At 41.6% G+C, this 20,573-nt stretch overlaps 1 protein-coding gene across 1 annotated transcript in view; it reads right to left on the reverse strand.

Annotated features, from left to right (window-relative positions):
• Positions 1-20,573, reverse strand: part of LOC145399104 (uncharacterized) — a 199,442-nt gene that overhangs the window by 90,548 nt on the left and 88,321 nt on the right. The window contains exons 11-13 of the mRNA XM_080271850.1: positions 18,464-18,669; positions 3,015-3,107; positions 975-1,116 (exon numbers count right to left, since the gene is read on the reverse strand). Of these exons, the coding sequence (XP_080127976.1) occupies positions 975-1,116; positions 3,015-3,107; positions 18,464-18,669 (441 nt within the window). The remainder of the gene's footprint in view (positions 1-974; positions 1,117-3,014; positions 3,108-18,463; positions 18,670-20,573) is intronic.

The following is a 20,573-nucleotide window of genomic DNA, read 5'->3' on the forward strand; positions in this document are numbered from 1 at the left end:
TAATGGTCAGGGAATTAGAACTAAATTGGTTATAGGTAAGTGAATTCATTTTTTTTTTTTTTAATGTGTCCGACTCTGGGCAAAGGCTTCAGGGCCTATATCTCGGGGGTAGTAACCTATCCCAAGGCCCAGTAGTCCTCCTACACCTCCACATGTCATCACTTCGGCGCTAACATCCACCGTCCATATTGAATACATGCTAAGGCTGTCTCATACAGGACTGGTGTATTGGTATTAGCGGGGGTATTTTTGCGACATGTTGGGGGGTCATCTGGTAGATCAGGAAAATCTGCTTTTTATGAAATTCAAATCCTTAAACTGTTCCCTGCCCCAGCCGGGATTCGAACCTGGGTTCAACAGGACTGCAGGCTGCCTCTCTACCAACTCAGCCACCGCCTCCCCCATTAGTGGTAATATCTCGGTGTTAACCTCTAGGGACATAAAACCATTCCTAAACTGAAAAAAATCACCCAGCAGTGGCAACCCATTAAATGCATTATACTTCATGCGTTCTTATTGGTTAAAGAATATGAATTACACAAGAAATACGGACTAAATAAACTTAAATTAAGAACAGAACCAGAGAAAGGAACTCACACTGATGGAGGAACGACTAATGAAGCAACCCACAGTATAAAAGACGAGAGAAAGAGAGAGAGAAAGAGAGAGAGAGAGAGAGAGAGAGAGAGAGAGAGAGAGAGAGAGAGAGAGAGAGAGAGAGAGAGAGAGAGAGAGAGAATTATGATGTGGCACATTGTTGTGGTGCAGTATGTGGTGCGATATGAATGCTGCATTGTACTGTATTACTGTATTGTGTGTGTGTGTGTGTGTGTGTGTGTGTGTGTGTGTGTGTGTGTGTGTGTGTGTGTGTGTGTGTGTGTGTGTGTCCTGCCCTTTACAACCAGGTGGACAGGCAAACAGGCAATCAGGCTGACAGAAAGACGAAGACAGAGAAGGTAGGCAGGGAGAATTACCGTGATCGGCGGGGAAGAAGACATCGAGGTAGAACCAGTCATCAAACAAGACCTCGTAGCAGCTCTCCACTGAGAACTCGCTCTCACTCAGCATGTTCAGCACCCGGAAGTCGTAGAAGTTCGTCGTCATCATGGCTAACACCTGCATGGGGAGTGGAAGGCGGGGAGGGGTGGGGGGGAGTTAAGAGGGGCAAGAGAAGTGAATGTTAGCTCTTTAAGGTTTATGATTCACTCGAAACTGAATAAAATCATCTGGTGTAAGCAGCAATAGCATATACTAGAAACTGACCCGACCATTAAAAGGTTATAGGTGACATTATTAACCCCCGCAGGCTTTTATGACTCACGTTTCGATGAACAAAATCGTGTAGCTTCAACTAGAACAGAATGGTAGAGTAGTCGTACCATGGAAAGGTTAATGATGACAGTAGTAACATTCTAAGTCTCCCAACACTCACTCTGAGATGAATAAGGAGCGTTAACTGGATAGAAGTGCTAGAGTTGTCTTGATCATGAGAACGTTTATGAAAAAGGTAGGGTGGTTTGTAGAGTAGGGAGTTTAGAGATGGGGAAGGGCCTTTAAGGCAGGGAGGGTTAGTTTTAAAGTGAAGAAAGGAGCGTTAGATGCTGAGGCCGAGAGGTGGCTTGTAGAGGGGTGTGAGAGGGTTACGAGTGATGAAACAGGTTTTAGGAACGGGGCTTCGAATGGGTGAGGGATGGTTATCAGTGGGGAGTTTTAAAGTAAGGGCATGACAACATGTATTTAGAGTGCTGGAGGATTTTGCAATTGAAACGGTTTTAGGGCTAAAGGATGTATTTTACGAGGAGAGTGTTTTTATTAAAGGGGGGGGGGTGTAGGCTGAGAAGGGATGCTTTTCAGACCTGGAAAAGGTTTGTTGAGTGCTGAGAGGAACAGGGTTCGAGAGGGGATAGGGCTTTTAGAGTGGGAAGGGCTTTAGATGGGAGAGGGTCTTTGAGAGGGAAAGTGTTTTTGAGAGGGGGAGGGCTGTTAGGGGAGACGGTTTTTACAGGGGGAGATGGTTTTGGGAGGGGATGGTTTTTTTTTTTTAACAGGGGGAGATGTTTTTGAAGGAGAGTGTTTTCAGAAAAGAAAGGGTTTTTAAAAAGGAAGAGAGTTTTCTAAGTGGGGGGGCTTCAAGGGAGATGATTTTTATTGGGGAGATAAATGTTAAAGGAAAGAGGGGTTTTAGGGGAAAAGTTTTTTAGGTGGGCCAGGGTTTTAGAGATTGGAGTGTTTCTTGAGGGTTTTTGACGGTAGAGAACTCTTTGAAGGCGAGAGCTTTTAGAGGGAGAAGGAATTTCAGAGGAAGGGATTTTTAGAGAGGGAGAAGGGAATTTGAAGGAGAAATGGTGGTTTGAGAAGGAAGGCATTTTGAAAAGAAGATGGACTAACAGGAATGGTGGATTCAATGATTTTAATTACAAAGACTTTAAACAGAGCGGTTTTAGAGAGAGAGATATGAAGGGGGGGGGGAGGTTGAAGAGATGAATCTGAAGAAAGGGATCTGGAGACGGAAAACTGAAGAGAGAGATCTGACAAGAGGGATTTCAAAGACGGGGATTTTGTAGACAGAAATTTGAAGGGGAAACTGAAGAGAGATTTTCCAGAGAGAGGGTTTTGCAGAGAGGGTTCTGACGAAAGAGCTTTGACAAGGGGGTTCTGAAGAGGAATTTTAAAGAAAGTATTGAAGAGTGGGATATAAAAAGGAGGGATTTTCATTACAGAGATTTGTAAGAGTTTATCCATTCACTCTGATGACATACTTTTCATTAAATTAAGACTATCACAACAACCATTAGACGAGTTACGACAATAAACAACTTAGGAAGGGTCTCTTACTAGCGGTGAGTTTAATTAAGTTCTATCTAACGTCTCTAGTTCGAAAAATCTCTCCTGAATGGAATCCAATCGCCTGTAGATAAGAATACCAGTATAACACAAAGTGCGTAATACGATGGAAACTGTTAAAGAGAAACATATTACAGACGGGTACATGAGAATCGTGGCGCTCTTGGTACCTGTGAGTCGTCGGACTTGTTGTAGAGGTAGATATTACCACGGAACGGCAGGTCTGTTTCCACACGATTGCCAGACGGGGTCTTCTCTTCACCCTGAGAAAGAGAGAGAGAGAGAGAGAGAGAGAGAGAGAGAGAGAGAGAGAGGTTGTCAGTGTGTATTTTTATTCTACATCGTACAAAAATTCATAAACACAACAGTTCGACGTTGTCAGCAATGGAAAACGAAGTACAGTATTTTAAATAACTGAATTCTCCGTGCTAAGAAAGGCTCAGGTATTACCTGCAGTACTCGAATTGAAACATTTTATTCTCTATGGTGCACTTTCAGAAGAGATATATAGTCTTGGGTTTCTCTGTTAGGATCAAGTAACTCCTTCAGACCCAAGGGGAGGGGTATAGATCATATACAATGGTATAGACCTGCACAGAAATGGCAGAAATTTACAGCTACGGTATGCAACGCCCATAAACTGTATCAAACGGATTATATCCTTTGAGATGGATAAGTGTGCAACAAAGGAGAAAGAGGTGCGCGATTTTTTTTTTTTTTTTTAATATTGTCTCCTTTTCCCCTTATTTTTTTTCAACACATTTAATACAATCACATACACTCGCCATATACATTGACACTCACATCTGATGCACTCGTTTTATACATACTACCCTATAAACTCTATGCACTTTCATACACACCTCATTCACGCCAAATCACCACAGCATGTTCATTCCACAATGTTGCATCACCACAATACACCAACCTCACCACAACACGCCAACCTCAGCACAAACCGAGACTATACCACTTGCCACAGCATACACACCATTCTCACCACGCATCCGTGAGTTACCACCACCATTGCCATAACACCACCTTCACTACAACACCACCATCACCAAGACAACACCTTCACTACAGCACCTCCATCACCACACCAACACCTCCACTACAACACCACCATCACCATAACACCACCTTCATTACAAAATTTCCATCACCATAACACCACCTTCATTACAACACTACCATCACCATAACACCATCAGCATAGCAACACCTTCACAACATGATGTCCACCACAACACAGTACTTACACTACAATACCAGAACCATAACACCACCATCACCACAACACCATCACCACAGCATCGCAACATCGTCGTCACCACAACCCTCTCAGCACAATACCATCACAACACAATGATCACAACACCACCATTTCTACAACATCACAACAACGCTATCGCCGCAACACTATTATCACCACGATACCAACATTATTCCTGCATTATAATACCATCATCATCACAAACCAGTATCACTATAATGTTGATGAGCGTCGCCGTAGGTAGACGTGGAGAGATAGGGAGGTTGGCTGTAACTGTAGATCGTCAAAGACTGCCAGTATAAAGTCGAGAGGCGTCGTATGGCTCATACTTGTCGCTGCTTAGTAAAATGGTGGATCGTCGAGTAGAGTGAATAAGTAGGTTTCTCTTTTTCTCACCTTCCCCCCTTGTGTATCGTAAGCGAGGTGAATTACAGAGCACTCTTGGGTTAGGGACATTATTATACACAGCTATATCGAAGCGTGATCGACAGCGTAACGTAGCGTCACGGCAAACCTCCTATCTGACCCTATCTCCTGCCTTCTGTCCGCGATCGTATTCTTGGGCTATGTCTAACCCCTTCTAACCTGGAGGGAATCTTTCCGACATTATATACAGCTCGGAGGGGATGTGTGTGTGTTAAGTAGTGTCTGGTAGATATCCATTCACGTGGACTAACCGACTAGAGCTGGTTATCCCACGTGTTTGAATACGTCACGAAATTCTTGGATGTCTGGACTACAAAGAGATGATTTGAGATACATCATCTGTTTAGACATTCTTGATAGTCTAGGACAAGAGGTTTGTTGATATACATTATGTGGATTGACATTCCTAGTGAGAAGCTGTGTATGTCTCCAGCTGACACTACATCCTGCACATGGTGATATGAAATATATATTAGTGCCTATATAATGCCTACATATCGCTCGGTCACGCAAAGCTGTCGTACCAACTACAATACATATTGTCATAACATATTAATGCATATTATAATTGCATAGTACAATTAATTTGTAAGTTAATTAATTGCAATACATAGTACTGTAAAAGTAACACAATGGTTCTGATCATAATTGTAGTCATTGCAGTAATACAATTAGAACATAATAAAACTCTCTCTCTCTCTCTCTCTCTCTCTCTCTCTCTCTCTCTCTCTCTCTCTCTCTCTATATATATATATATATATATATATATATATATATATACACAATAGCAGTATTAAAATAATATAATGGCAAGTCTACAGTAGTCAACTGTATATCTGAGAAGGACTTGCTATATACATTCATATAAAAATGAGACATAACTACTTATAAAATAAGTTTGTATTATGTGTAACCCATAGTTTGTTATATATATATATATATATATATATATATATATATATATATATATATATATATATATATATCGTTCGTTCGTTTTTAAAGGCTCCAACATGCTTGCATGTGTCGGCCTAGGTCATCTAATGGCGGCTCTCCACGCTGCACGATCCATTACAGCCTCCCTGTTCAGTCCCTTAACCCTAAGGTCACACTTAATGACCTCGTCCCATGTCTTTCTCGGTCTACCCCTCATAACCCCACCCCCAATATCAACACTTCTCACCTTCCTCACCCAATTATCATCCCTCATCCTCTCCACATGTCCAAACCACCTCAATCTACCTCTCCTCATCACAACACCAATACACTCCAGTCCCATTCTACCTCTCAACTCTTCCATTGTAAACCCAGCCCCTCCAGGCCTTGGACGCAGGGATGCACTGCACATCCACCTAATCATTGTCATTTCTGTACGTCTGAGCCGGCGAATATCTTCCTCCTTCACTGCCCAGGTCTCACTGCCATACAGCATTACACTCCTAACACATGCTGCATACAAAGACCCCTTAGCACGTAGGGAGAGCCCTCTCATTGTCAGGAGAGGCAAGAGCTCCCTGAACTTCTTCCAACCACTTCTCACCCTAGCCACAGAGCTAGCTCCAGCCCCACCTCCAGCACACAACATGTCTCCCAAATAACAAAACTCTTCCACACACTCAAGAGATTCACCAGCAAGTTCAATCCTTTCACGTCTGACAATCTCCACCTGCTCACCTCGGCACGCCGTACACATAAAATCAGCATTATCTCGCAGTCTACCTCTGATACCACTACATCTCTTATGCACCCATTTATCACACACACCGCACAAGATGGAATTACTTCCCACGCCCTTGTGGCAAGCTGCACATGGCCACTCTCCCTCGTCTTTGACAGTACCGCCACCAACCCTAGATATCATCACTTTTGTTTTATCTGCATTTACCCTTAAACCCTTTTGCCCCATACCATCTCTCCACTTCCTAAACCTTTCCTCCGCCTCCCTTTCATTCTCTGCAATCAACACCAAATCATCAGCATACAACAACTCCCACGGGAGTCCGTTTCTAAAGTCACGTGAAAGGGCTTCAAGTACCATGGTAAACAACATGGGACTCAAGCCTGACCCCTGATGCACACCAACATTCACGGAAAACTCATCACTCAAATCTCCATTCACTCTCACCTGGGTGTGATCACCCACATACATGGCCATAACCACCCTAACCAGTCACTCCTCCAAGCCAAGCTTTCTCATTGCCCACTTCACCACCTCTCTAGGGACTCTGTCAAAGGCCTTTTCCAAATCAACAAAAACAAAATAAAGATCCCTTCTCCTACCAAAGTACATTTCCTAAAGCTGTCGAACAATGAATATGGCATATATATATATATATATATATATATATATATATATATATATATATATATATATATATATATATATATATATATATATATATATATATATATATATATATATATATATATATATATATATATATATATATATATATATATATAGCAAGAATTGCTAATTTGGAGTCATTATTTAGTGGGGGGAGAGTTAACATCAAAGTTAACCCCCCTGAATGAAGTGTATATATTTTGTATATAGTATTAATTATATATATATATATTAAAAAAAAAATACAAAGAAGAATGACCCATGTTTGGCAGACCAGTACCATTATCTTTAAATGAAATATTAATAACTCTTACCATAATCTTAATTTTAAACTATTTTTTTTCTTGCATGTATGCATTTCACTACAATAACCCAAGTACATACTGTATTACAGTTCAATAATTTACTTTAATGCATTTATTCAAATATGTATACAACTTGTTTAAAATGTAATATTACCGAATAATCACTATTTACTATAAATATTATATGTATACAATATTCATACAATTGTTACTTTTACAATATTATGTATTTCACTTAATTAGCTTATAAGTTCATTATAATGTGTATATAATATGTATTAATATGTCAGGACTATTAGCTGTCGATGGTACGCCATTTTCGCGTGACCGAGCAGATATCAGGACTCCATATTATAATTACAAATCATAATAGATAGATAGATAAATAGATAGATAGACAGCTCTATGCGAGCCTGGGAATGGGAAATGAGCTTGCAAATTACACTGAGGAAAGCTGACGACAGTGGCCAGTAAGGAGATGATGCAGTTAGTTGTCAGCAATCCACCGGTGAACAAAGACCTAGTGACCATACACACACATACACACATACTCACACACAGGCTTCTTAAACTTTCCATCCACAAGGAACACACGTGATACGTCTCCTGTTTCACCAGAATATAGGAAAGAGAGGGCAGAAGGAGACAGGCCTTAGAACAGGCAGGTCAGAAGGAGAAAGGGCTTAGCAACTTGAGAGAGAGACTGAGAGAGCGAGACAGGGAGACAGGGACTCTGCTCAACTCACTCGTGAGTGAGAGACTTGTTAATATTTCCAAGACAAATAAAAATAGTCCCATACTATTCTTTACCTCTCCTGTCACTACATGACAAATGGGAAAGAAGATTAGCTACTCACGAAGCTACTCCAGTATAATAACCGCTCGTCCACAAGTCTAATATATATATATATATAACTCAACTACAAGTAACCACAAAGGAATTACAAAGTCTTTTATGACATATATATATATATATATATATATATATATATATATATATATATATATATATATATATATATATATATGTATAAATATATATATATATATATATATATATATATATATATATATATATATATATATATATATATATATATATATATATTTAACCCATTGGAGCCCTATGTCCGGACTACTGGACAGAACTGGGATTTTTCAAGTCTTTATAAAGTAAGGAACCCCGGGTAGGGACCTATGAGCTTCGCGACTATGAGCCGATAGGCGGAGGGCGGTATGCTTACTACCCACCCAGCGCCATGCCTCGCCCAGCACCCCTGGGATCCAATGGGATGTACTGTATCTATCTATCTATCTATCTATACATATATATATATATATATATATATATATATATATATATATATATATATATATATATATATATATATATATATATATATATACTGTACAGGTACTCAGTTTGTCTCACTTGTACAGATTAGTTTTTAAACACCGATTCCAATTTAGCAATCATGGCTTGCAGTCTGTGCATGGCCAAAAGTAATATAGCAAATGTGATGGAGAAAATTACAAAGATGACTGGAGCTGGGCTGTATGCATAATATGGGTTAAACATAATCCTACTGTATTCTTCCCAAGCCTTTATTGTCTGATTTATTAGTTGCATGGTTTCAAACTTGAGTGAAGTCAACTTAATCTGTGCACTTATATTTACGTTCACCCTAGGTAATGGCTGGAAGTAATTGTATGTGTGGTTGAGAATGGCATAATGGTTTTTAGTGGGCATTGTGGATAGTGTAGGTGACAGAACTGCTCAATAATCTACTGAGATGTAGAAACCAGATGCTTATGTATGGGCTGGAGGTGTGTCTGGGCAAGTGACCAAAACTAATGTATTTTGAGTGAAGCAGAAGAACTGTGAATGTCCAATGTGTTGATGATGGATGAGTTTATCTGGAGCGAATGTGAAGTTGCAGTGATGAAGGATGTGTTTACTTGATTTCATTTATGATGTGGAATTAAACTGCAGTAAAGTTGGCGTGATTGACACATCACAGGCCAACAGGGCCGAGTTCAAAGTGCCAGAAATTGTAACAGGGATAAATAAGTCAAGTCCTGGCAAGGACCAGAGACAATCCCTATCAGAACATAAACAAATAGTCAATTAGCTCATAGACTCGTTCCCGCACTGTAGGTAACAAGGTTGGTACAAAAGTCTGGCCGAAGTCCCGGTAGACATTGGTTGGCAAAAAGACAAACAAATAGAAGATCACCTCGCAGGTTGAACTCAAGTGACTCGCTCTGTTACTATTGCTTAAATCCTGGTCACACGAAAGCTGACTGTTACATTATGAATAAAGAAGACAAGCAAAAGGCAAAAGGGTTTGAACCGTACTGCAGGAATCATAAATCTTCCAGTCACTGAACCTCAAACTGTAAAATAACAGGAAAACTGGTATCCATCTATAGGTCGGGGGAAGGTCGTACCAGCACAAAAGATGACGACACAAAACACCTAAATAAACAGACAGCATAAGAGGTATGCTTGGAAATGGAAGCATTTTGGTCTCTGCTGTATGTGAAAAGGGAGAGATTTCATTATTTTTGGATTGAGGCTCACCAGTAAACTTAATAACACAAGATGAGTTAGAAAGAATTTTTAGAAACAGAAGAAAAAGTGACGTTTTTGGAAAATTCAGACTTAAATTTATACACAGTGGATGGTAAGGAAATGCCAGTTATTGGTATGATTGAGCTGAATATGAAATTCACAGAGACCACAAAATCATTCACTTTTACGTAATAGAAATATTATCAGTTACAGGAACTATGTGGCTTGGACTAAATGCAATGAGGACACAAAGTATAGGTGGACTGGGTCCACCAATAGCACAACAAGACCACCACAACACCATCACAACAACATAATAACAACAGTCACCACAACACAACACTTTTATAACCATAGTATCATCATGACAATAGCACCATCGCCACAACAAATTACAATCAACCCAACACAATACCACCATCACCACAGTAGTTTAACTACTACCAGCACCTCATCATCGAAACTGCAACAGCATCACACAACCAAAACACTATAACATCCTTTTCCCAGCTTTGTCTAGTTCCAAGCCACAAGCACTATTGCACACCTGCAAGAAATCGTACTTAAGCACAGCCTAGGAGAAAATCTACAATCCGTAACATCGCCATCACCTCAGTATCACTATCATCTTAAGGAAACCACATCAACATCAACAGGACTTTGATGCATGGTCGTGGAGGGTGCTGGCGTGTTTTTCGTTGCGCTCTTCTCTAGCTTTGTAGGGCTGCCTCACCAGCATTAGCTTTTTTTTTTTTTTCACCCTTCTGGTGACATCCAGGATTAGCTAGTTTCTAACTTTCCTCACCTTCCTATCAGTTTGGAACAGTAAGTGTCTGTTCCTATTTACTGAGCTTGCCTTTGCTTATTGCCCACGGAGGGTCCCCCCTACTGATCGCTCTGGGGCGTGAATCAACACGGTCGGGCCTCCTTGGAATGGTTTGAGAGGGCAATTTCAGCCTTAGGTGACTGGTCCCGGGTTGTTTGTCCCTTTTTCGTCTTTACTCCTTCTTCCCACTCCCCCCATTGGGGGGGTGGTCACTATGACGGACGCCCCTGCTGCCTCCCCCCCCCCTTCAGGCTGGGAGGTGGACCTGATGAAACCCCGACCGATAGACGGACTGACCGCCTGCAGACTGAACGGCCCCCAGACACATAATCTTATGGACATACCTGTACATAATGCTACATACTCTAGGTTCTACTCCCTTGAGCAGTCTTAATCCTTTCCTCATCTAGAAAGTGATTGATTACTGTGCTGGGGAAGTGGAACAAGTAAAAAAACTTGGTAATGGAGACCTTCTCATCTATCTATCTATCTATCTATAGCCCGACGCCCTAATCCCGCAAAGGGTGGCCGCAGACAAAACGCCTCCAAGTCACTCTGTCACCCACCATTTGACTACCCTCCCCCCAACTCACCCCCCCTCCCTCATATACCTCTCAACTCCATCCCTCCACCTCATCCTCGGTCTACCCCTCCCTCTCCCTCCCTCCACCTCACCTACATACACCTTCTTAGTCAGTCTTTCATTCTCCATTCTCTCCACATGTCCAAACCACCTCAGTGTATTTCTCCTAATCTTCTCACCCACATCCACATCTACCCCACAACGTTCCTTCACTTCTTCATTTGTCAACCTGTCCCTCCATGTCACTCCACATGCTCCTCTCAAGTAACTCATTTCTCATCAAAACCGTAAATTCATCCCACGTAAAAGTCTTAATGAAACTGCATAAGTTCCATGAATATGAAGTTGAGCCGAAGATCCCTCACGCCATGATTCCTGCAAAGGTGTTATCACCTGCAGGGACTTTATGATTATGGAAGAGGACGAGATCATACGGGAACTTGCTCAGCCGGACGTAATCAGTGCCCGGTTTATCACTAGATTTTCCGAAGGCGTGAGGACGAAGACTGCCACTATTGTCTTGACTTTTGGCAAAGTTTCACTTCCAGACCATGTCAAAGTTGGCTATGAAATTGTTAACGTAAGGGCTCATATCCCCAATCCACTTCGTTGCTTAAGGTGTCAATTGTACAGGCACGGTGATAAGACTTCCCGGGACTTCCCAGTCAGTGTATGGCAAATGTGCAACACAGGGACATGATGCTGAACACTGCATATCAGAGACGGTACATTGTTTTCATTGCGAGGGCGCACACTCCACTTCCTCTAGGGATTGTCTCAAGTGGAAGGAGGAGAAGGAGGTCTGCATAGTGAAGGCAACTGAGGGCATTTCCTACTACGAAGCTAGGAAAAAGGTGAAGGGGTTGCATGCAACTCCCACGCCGAATAGATCCTATGCTTCGGCGGTAATGTCCCGTCCCGTGATGTGTTCTGTTGAAACACAGACTGACCCTGAACCTGTTCCTCTTGCCACACACACTACCTCTCCATCTGAGCCTCCTGTCCAATCCACCTCTCAAACTGACATCCCCACTGGAACTTCTTACTCTCAGGCTGCTGCTGCCTCTCAGTCAGTCAAGCCTAAACAGAAGCCTGACAACTCTAGTAAGAGTAATATGACCACCCTTACTAAGTCACGACCTCATGTTCTTCCAGTTCCTACTCCAGTGAGGGAGAGAAAAGGTAGCTCGTCCTCGGTGGAATCTGGGACCCTCGTTATTGATGAAAAAAAGGAGGTTTCCGTCACCATGCACCGGGATAGGTCCCGGTCACCTGCTGGCGAGTGACAAAAAAAGACTAAGAGTACTGGCCACCCTCGTAAATCTAAAACTGCCGCATTCACTATATTACAGTGGAATTGTAGAGGTATTGGGAATAAATTACAAAATCTAGCAATCTTGCTTTCCATACACAGGCCAGACATTGTTTGTTTACAGGAGACGCGCCTGGAGGATCATCCTGATCCTCCACAGTTCAAACACTACCACTCATATAGAAGCTATGAAGGTCACGGAGTTGCCATATACACACACAAATCACACCCACAAACGGAAGTGATTCTAAATTCTACTCTGGAAGCTGTCGCATGCAGAGTAAAATTTAATAACACATATCTGTCTATTTGCTCTCTGTACTGTCCTCCACATGGCCTCATTGATAGTGATGCTTTAAATTCACTATTTGAACATCTGCCTGGAATAAGTTAGTGTTGGGTGACTTTAACACCCATGACTATCAATGGGGTAGCTTGAGGATCCATGGTCGTGGGGAGCAAATAGCCGACCTAATACTACAGTCCAACCTCTGTCTTCTGAACGATGGTAGAGCGACTCATGTAGATGATCGTACTGGTAACTTTTCGGCCATTGACTTATCTTTGGCCTCCCCTGGTATACATCAAGATTTCTCATGGGACCCTTATGACGACTCCTTGGGAAGTGATCATTTACCCATCTGTCTTTCTCATACATGCAACATCGTTTCGGACCCTCCCCCTCCAAAATTTAACTATAAGAAAGCAGATTGGGGATCCTTCTCAAGGATCACCAATTTAGATATATCTGGGGAGACCATAGATGTTAAGGTCGAAAATATAACTATTTCCACATAACACACAGCTGAGGCTGCTATTCCCAAGACTTCTGCAGTTCATGCAAAGCATAGAGCACATTGGTGGACGCCGGATTGCCGACAAGCATTAAGAAAACGCAATAGGAGATACAGGATTTTTGATAGTCAGCCTACTGAGGAAAATTTTATTGCATACAAACAGGCACGGGCTGAGGCAAGGAGAATAATAAGAAGGGCCAAATGTGACTCCTGGCGGTCCTTTGTGTCCACGGTGACTCGTACTACACCTTTAAGTAAAGTCTGGTCCACTATTAAAATATTAAATAATAAAGGCCCATACATCCCTGTGACCACCCTGCAGGTTAATAATAACATCAATGACGATCCCGTGGATGTTGCTAACATCCTCGCCAGGAATTTTTCTCATGTAAGTAGCTCAGCCAAGTACGATCTGCGTTTTCAACACCATAAATGCATGGCTGAGCTACAGATCATAGACTCTGCCACAGAAGACGTAAACTCCCCATACAACCAAGAGTTTACGCTAGATGAACTGCTCCTTGCCCTTAAATCCTGTAAAGACACCAGCCCTGGACCTGACACCATCACTTACGGTATGATCCAGCATCTTAAGCAGGACAACCTGATTAAGATGTGAACATTGTACAATGAGATTTGGGCGTCTCGAACGTTCCCAAACTCATGGCACTTTGTGCACGTCATATCGATACCCAAAGAGGCTGGTCGTCTTATGAATCCCACTTCATTTCGTCCTATTGTGTTGACTTCTTGTCTATGTAAGGTCATGGAACGTATGGTTAGTAATAGGCTTCTTTTTGTTTTAGAGTCGAAGAATTTGTTAAATGATCAATAATGTGGCTTGAGTAAATACAGAAGTTCACTAGATCATTTAATGAATTTGGAGCATTGTATTGCAGAGGCATTTGCCAATAAACAATTCATGATAGGGGTGTTCTTGGACATCCATAAAGCCTATGACATGACAAGGCGTCACGGTATACTAATGAAGCTCTATGCTTATGGTTTAAGAGGAATTTGCCTATTTTTATTTCAAATTTTTTAAGGGACAGGACTTTCTCTGTCAAATTGCCCTGTAACATAGCATCGGATGTATTTATCCAGGAAAACGGGGTGCCGCAGAGAAGTGTGCTTAGTCCCACTTTATTTAGTATTATGATTAATGATATTCTGTCAACAGCTCCCATCCCGAGGAATCTTAAATACTCGCTCTATGCTAACGTTTGTGCAGTATGGCACTCTTCCCATAATGCACAATTTTCGGCTGGGCAGATTCAAGCAGCCCTTGACTCCATCCACCAATGGGCCTTGCGGTGGGGATTTAAGCTGTCTGTCCCTAAGTGTGCCGCTGTAGTTTTTACGACTCGTATTGTTCCTAATTTGTGCTTAACTTTGGATAATCAGGCGGTACCTTTTCAAAATTCTGTAAAGTCTTTGGGAATACATTTTGACCGTCATTTGAACTTCAGAATTCATGTTAATAATATGCTTGCTCATTGTGATAAACCATTAAATGTCCTCAAGTACCTAGTGGGTACTACATGGGGTGCCGACAGAAAATCTTTATTAATGGTGTATAAGTCCCTTATTCAATCGAAGCTAGAATATGGTGCACAGGTATATGGCTTGGCATCCGATGCCATGCTGGAAGGATTGGATGTGTTGCAGAATAAATGTTTGCAAATGTGTCTTGGAGCCATCCGGTGTACCCGTGTAGCTCATATGGAAGTGGAGCCGAATGTACCTCCCCTCTGTATAAGCTGTACCCATCTGGCCTTGTCCTATGAACTAAGAACATATAGGAAAAGTAATATCGGCAATGTGGCCTGTACCCCCCTGCATCAATACCACCACCTTCTGCGGGGGGGTGCTTCGGCCACTTGCCGTTCGCCTCCACTTACTGACTCAGGAGCTTGGTATGGACCCCAGTGACTGTGACAAGTTGGTGTTAAAAATTATAGCACCTTGGGAGCCACCCGGCTTTACCATTGATGTGTCATGGCTCCCTGCACCAAAGACCAAGGTGCCGGAGGCGGAGGTCCACCACTTGTTTCGTAACATCATCGTGCGTCACTTGGGGTCCCATCAACTGTACACAGACGGTTCCAAGTCGAGTGAATGTGTGCGTGCTAGTGTATGGTCGACCGAATTTGCCCTCAGGTATCGGTTGCCGACTCATACATCTGTATTTATCTCCGAACTTTTTGCTATTGGCAAAGCCATAGACTATGCTCTCAATTCCAGGCATGACTCATTTGTCATATTTTCAGATTCATAATCAGCCCTTCAGGCGATTGCATCTTGCACTACAGATTCTAATGAGATCCAGGGCTGCATTGTTAATAAACTGCATTCATGCAACAAGTCCTTCACGCTGATCTGGGTGCCTGGTCATTGTCGTATCTACGGCAATGAGCAGGCTGACTTACTTCCAAAGTCGGCTGTAGAGCTCGAGGAGACTTGGGACGTTCCTCGTGATCTACGGTCGAGTCTCTCTCTAGGAAAGAAATCAATAAATCTTCTGTGGCAAGGTCAGTGGACCAGACTAAACATTCCAACGTGTAAGCCGTACCTGGGCAACTGGGACACTGCCAGCCGTCCCAGTCGCCTGGAAGAAAAAGTGTTGGCTCGTTTGCGGCTTAATGCCACCATCCTAACGCACATGAAACCTTATGTGGAAAGACGATTCCCACCACACTGTAACATCTGTGATGCGGTGTTATCTATCAGTCATATCATCCTGCGCTGTCGACGATTTATTCGTGAACGCGCGTCACTTATAAACTACTGCGGCGCAGCAGACGTCCCCTTCACCCTTTCCACCATCCTGGGTGATGGGGACATTGTTATGACTGATTAATTGATGGCTTTTTTGAGAGAGACCGGAGTGATCAGAGTGACGTGACCTTTTTACTGTATGGGTGTGGTTTTTATCGACTGTAAATATGTATATATTGTGCTATTAATTAGGGTTGACAGTTGACATATTTGAAATAGTTCCTCCTTCCCACTGATCTATTTCTAATATTGATGTCCCCTACATTAAACCCAGTTCCTCGCCTGACAGTCACCAGCTGATGAGTGCAAGGTATGCATTATAGAAAGGTATTGGGCACTTGCAGTCCATGGTGGTCGGTTGGGCGAAGTCCTTCACTTTTTGTACATATTATGTAAATATATATCATCTTGTTTAAGTTATTCTAATTAGGGCCGACAGCTGACATATATGGAAATGTTCCTGACTCGTCTGGTTCTCTTTCATATACTGATGTCCCCTATATTAGGTTGTGCCTCGACTGACAGTCAGCAGGTGATGAGTGCAGGTATGTAATGTGGAAAGGCATTATATATCTACAGTCGATGGCGTTCTCTTTTACCATTAGTGTAGGTCTAGTTATTTGTCTCTTATGATTTAGTATAGTTTAGCGATTTGTCTGTTAGGTGATTAGTTTTAGGGTCTTTAGATTAGGTATTTTTGTTTATGAATAATATAAGGTCAAAAAAATATAAAAATAAAGAATAATAAAAATAAAAATACAAAAAAAAAAAAAATAAAAATTATTATATATATATTGCCGTGTGAATGAAAATATGTCTGCATATATGCATGGAAGTGTGTGTGTGTGTGTGTGTGTGTGTGTGTGTGTGTGTGGCTATATATATATATATATATATATATATATATATATATATATATATATATATATATATATATATATATATATCTTCGCCGATGAGCAGTTAGCTATAATTTATAAGAGTCATGTGCGCTCTCAGCTTGAATATTGCTCACCCTTGTGGAATGGTTGTGGAGAGGTTGCATTAAGACAACTAGACAAAATTCAGAATAAAGCTGTTAGAATCATGAACAACCCTGCCATTACATATAAACTACCTCCCCTGCAAGTAAGAAGGAATGTTGCCTCCCTTGCATTATTTTACAGATATTTTTTTGGCAAATGCTCGGACGAAGTTGCGTCCATGGTGCCACCTCTCCATGCCTTCCCTCGTGCTACACGGGCATCTGGTAGCGCTCATGACTGGAATGTCACTCAACCATATTGCAGAACTTCTGCCTATCAGAATTCTTTCATTCCCCGAACTGCATCTCTCTGGAACTCGCTTCCCCAGAGTTGTTTTCCTCCAAATTTCAACCTACAACTGTTCAAGTCTAACTGTTACAGATATTTTATGAACAGAGGACACCAGTAATCTGGTGTATGGATTATTTTTTTTTTCCCCATTTGTTTTTCCTTCCTCCGTTCTGTTATTAATATATATATATATATATATATATATATATATATATATATATATATATATATATATATATATATGGCCTTAATGACCAGGGGCTTTGGCCCCAATGGTCGATAGGCCGGATAATAAAAAAATAAATAAATAAAGCATCACCATATCAAAATGATACCACAACACCAACAGCATAACACTGCCATCACTGCAACTTCACAGCACCAGTACTGTAACACTTCCCTTACCACAACACCATCGTAGCATTAGTAGCATCATTCATTACCATCAACACAACACCACCGACATCAAGGTAGTTACCATCGCCACAACACCACCGACATCAAGGTAGTTACCATCACCACAACACCACCGACATCATGACGTTACCATCACCACAACACCACCGACATCGTGACGTTACCATCACCACAACACCACCGACATCATGACATTATCATCACCACAACATCATCACAACAACATTGACACCACAGCATCACCATCATCACTGCACCACATCAGTGCCATCATATCACCATACCGAAACATCAACATTGTAACACATCACCTTTATCACCAAATCACCACCATCATCACCATGACCGCAACATCACGAACACCTAAACACCATCACCACAGCACCACCATCACATACCATAACCACAATAACACCATCACCAAATCATCATCACCGTAGCACCATCATAGCCACAACGCCACCAATACCAAAAGAATACTGCGATAAACCCAGATCTAAATCTCACACCTCTTGCAAGAAGTCCTATTCTAGTCATCAGCATCACCACACAGCCACTTCTGAGTCACATCGGGACAACAGGAGCGCCACAACATACCTGTACAACACACCACTTCCACACCTTTACCCACACTACTCCACTCCACTCCCAAATCACATACCTGCGAAAAATAATATTCCAGCACGGCTTTTGGCAGCATTTGTACTCCACCTTCCCAGGGGTCAGGAATGTCGTCTTTCCTGGTCGACGTCCACAGGTCCCCCATGAGCCCTCTGCTGTAGCCGTCCCCGATGAAGGCGTACGTGTCGTCCAGGTGGAACATCTCGTTGGGTCCCAGTAGTGAACCCCCAGTGCCCAGGAACCCGCCTGTGGACAGTGAAAAGTTATACATAAGTGGACTGGACATTATTATGGAGCATGGAGAAACAATAAAGACAGACAGACAGACAGACAGAGATGAACTCGACAATGAGATTTCAATATGCAACAGTCTACAGTGGTGTGGGAAGTCGGAGAAGAAAAGAGAATTAGAGAGAGAACGATAACAAAGTCGAGGCAAGAAGGTAAGGTTGTTGATGATTGTTTTAGTTGTGAAATATAATGCTAATTCAAACTGCAGTATGTAGAGTAATCTCTGTCTTCACAGTGGTGTGAATAGTTCAAGGGGAAGTGTTACACTCACACAAAAATATCTACTCAGGAGATATCACATTTCCATTTGTGGATACTGCTAACGAAACTGGACTATGGTTATGTTGTTACCCGTGTATGTTTTTATACAAAATATCTGGAATAGTTGGTATCAGATTCCAATGAAATCTGGTGAGTAGGTGGGCAGTAGGTCAATGAAGAGCTGATTAGATGTTGAGGTCTATCCGGATGCGGATGCAGGAACAAATCATATACATATACAGTATGTGTATATATATATATATATATATATATATATATATATATATGTATCTATATATATCTCTATATATATATACATATATATATACTTTTTTTTTGGGGGGGGGGGCGTTGGCAGAGGTAGGCACTCTGAGACTGTGTAACTGGGTAGACTAAGATCCTAGAATTAACTGACTATGTGAGACCTATAAAGTATTCGTCTAATAGGAAAGAGGATGTGCAGTAGTAAATCATAAATGTTATTAGGTTGGTAGAGTTATATGCTCTGAGTGGTTTCTAGTTCTTCCACCGCAAAAGTAGTATTAGAATGTCCTACTATGACAGCTGAGTCGATTTAGAATTTAAACATACATCATGTGCCATCGTACACATTTATTTGCTAAACCACGCCAGTACCTATTCAGTTAAGTGAATGAATGCATGAAGAAGGGTTGGCTGAAATGGCAGGAGAAAGTGCTGCCACAGAGGGATATATTGTGTGGGCAGTCTTCCCTTATCACTACAATAATCCTGTTCATGAAGTTTTGCTTTATTGCGGAGTGAAGGTAGCACAGGTATCAGTAAGGACAGGTTTACTTAATCTAGTGTCAACCTTATTCTATAAGTTTCCAGATATGAGAACCCTGAGTACATACAGGAAGGCCACGACAAAAACTCCTATAAGCCTCTCGGTTGTATTATTAAACCTTAGAAGACAAAGACGAAGATGTATAGAAATCCTGAATTTCTGGCGGTCATTCAGCAGCTGTATTAGATTTAGTCAGGTTGCATGCCACATTACAGAGTACATTCATCGGTGAAGTAAATGAAATAAACATGTTGTACTTTCAGCAAGGGTTTCACATATGACTGTCAGAAACTGGAAGCTTACCTATGCCTTAGCAGTCTAAGTTTTAACAAGAAGCAGCACTCAGAAATTGCACCAAAAGCACCCTTCGATAGGCCTACGGCAGAAACTTTGATCTTGCCCCGTGACTTTGGCCTTTGACCGATCGTCCTCATAATCCGAACTACCGGTACTTCATTCTTCCATGACCCTCAAACCTTACATCAAGTTTGGTCTGAATTGGGTCAAGGCTGTTTTATTTGACATTATCCTGTGAACCTGACCTTGACTTTTTGCTCTTCAAACAGAATCACTTCATCTTCGGTTGACCTTCAACATTTCAACTAAGTATGCTCAAAACTGAATAAAAACTATCTCTTTATTTTTGTACAGAAGATGAACAGGGGAAGGAAAACAAATTGAATGAAAAAAATAACCCATACAGCAGACTACAGGTGTCCTCCATTCATAAAAAATATGTGAGTTGAACAGCCTTAAGTTGAACTTTGGGGAGAAACCACCCTAGGGAGGT

The sequence above is a fragment of the Coenobita brevimanus genome, chromosome 47 (genome assembly GCF_032717465.1).
Source record: "Coenobita brevimanus isolate Jiangsu-jjx chromosome 47, ASM3271746v2, whole genome shotgun sequence".
Taxonomy (NCBI): domain Eukaryota; kingdom Metazoa; phylum Arthropoda; class Malacostraca; order Decapoda; family Coenobitidae; genus Coenobita; species Coenobita brevimanus.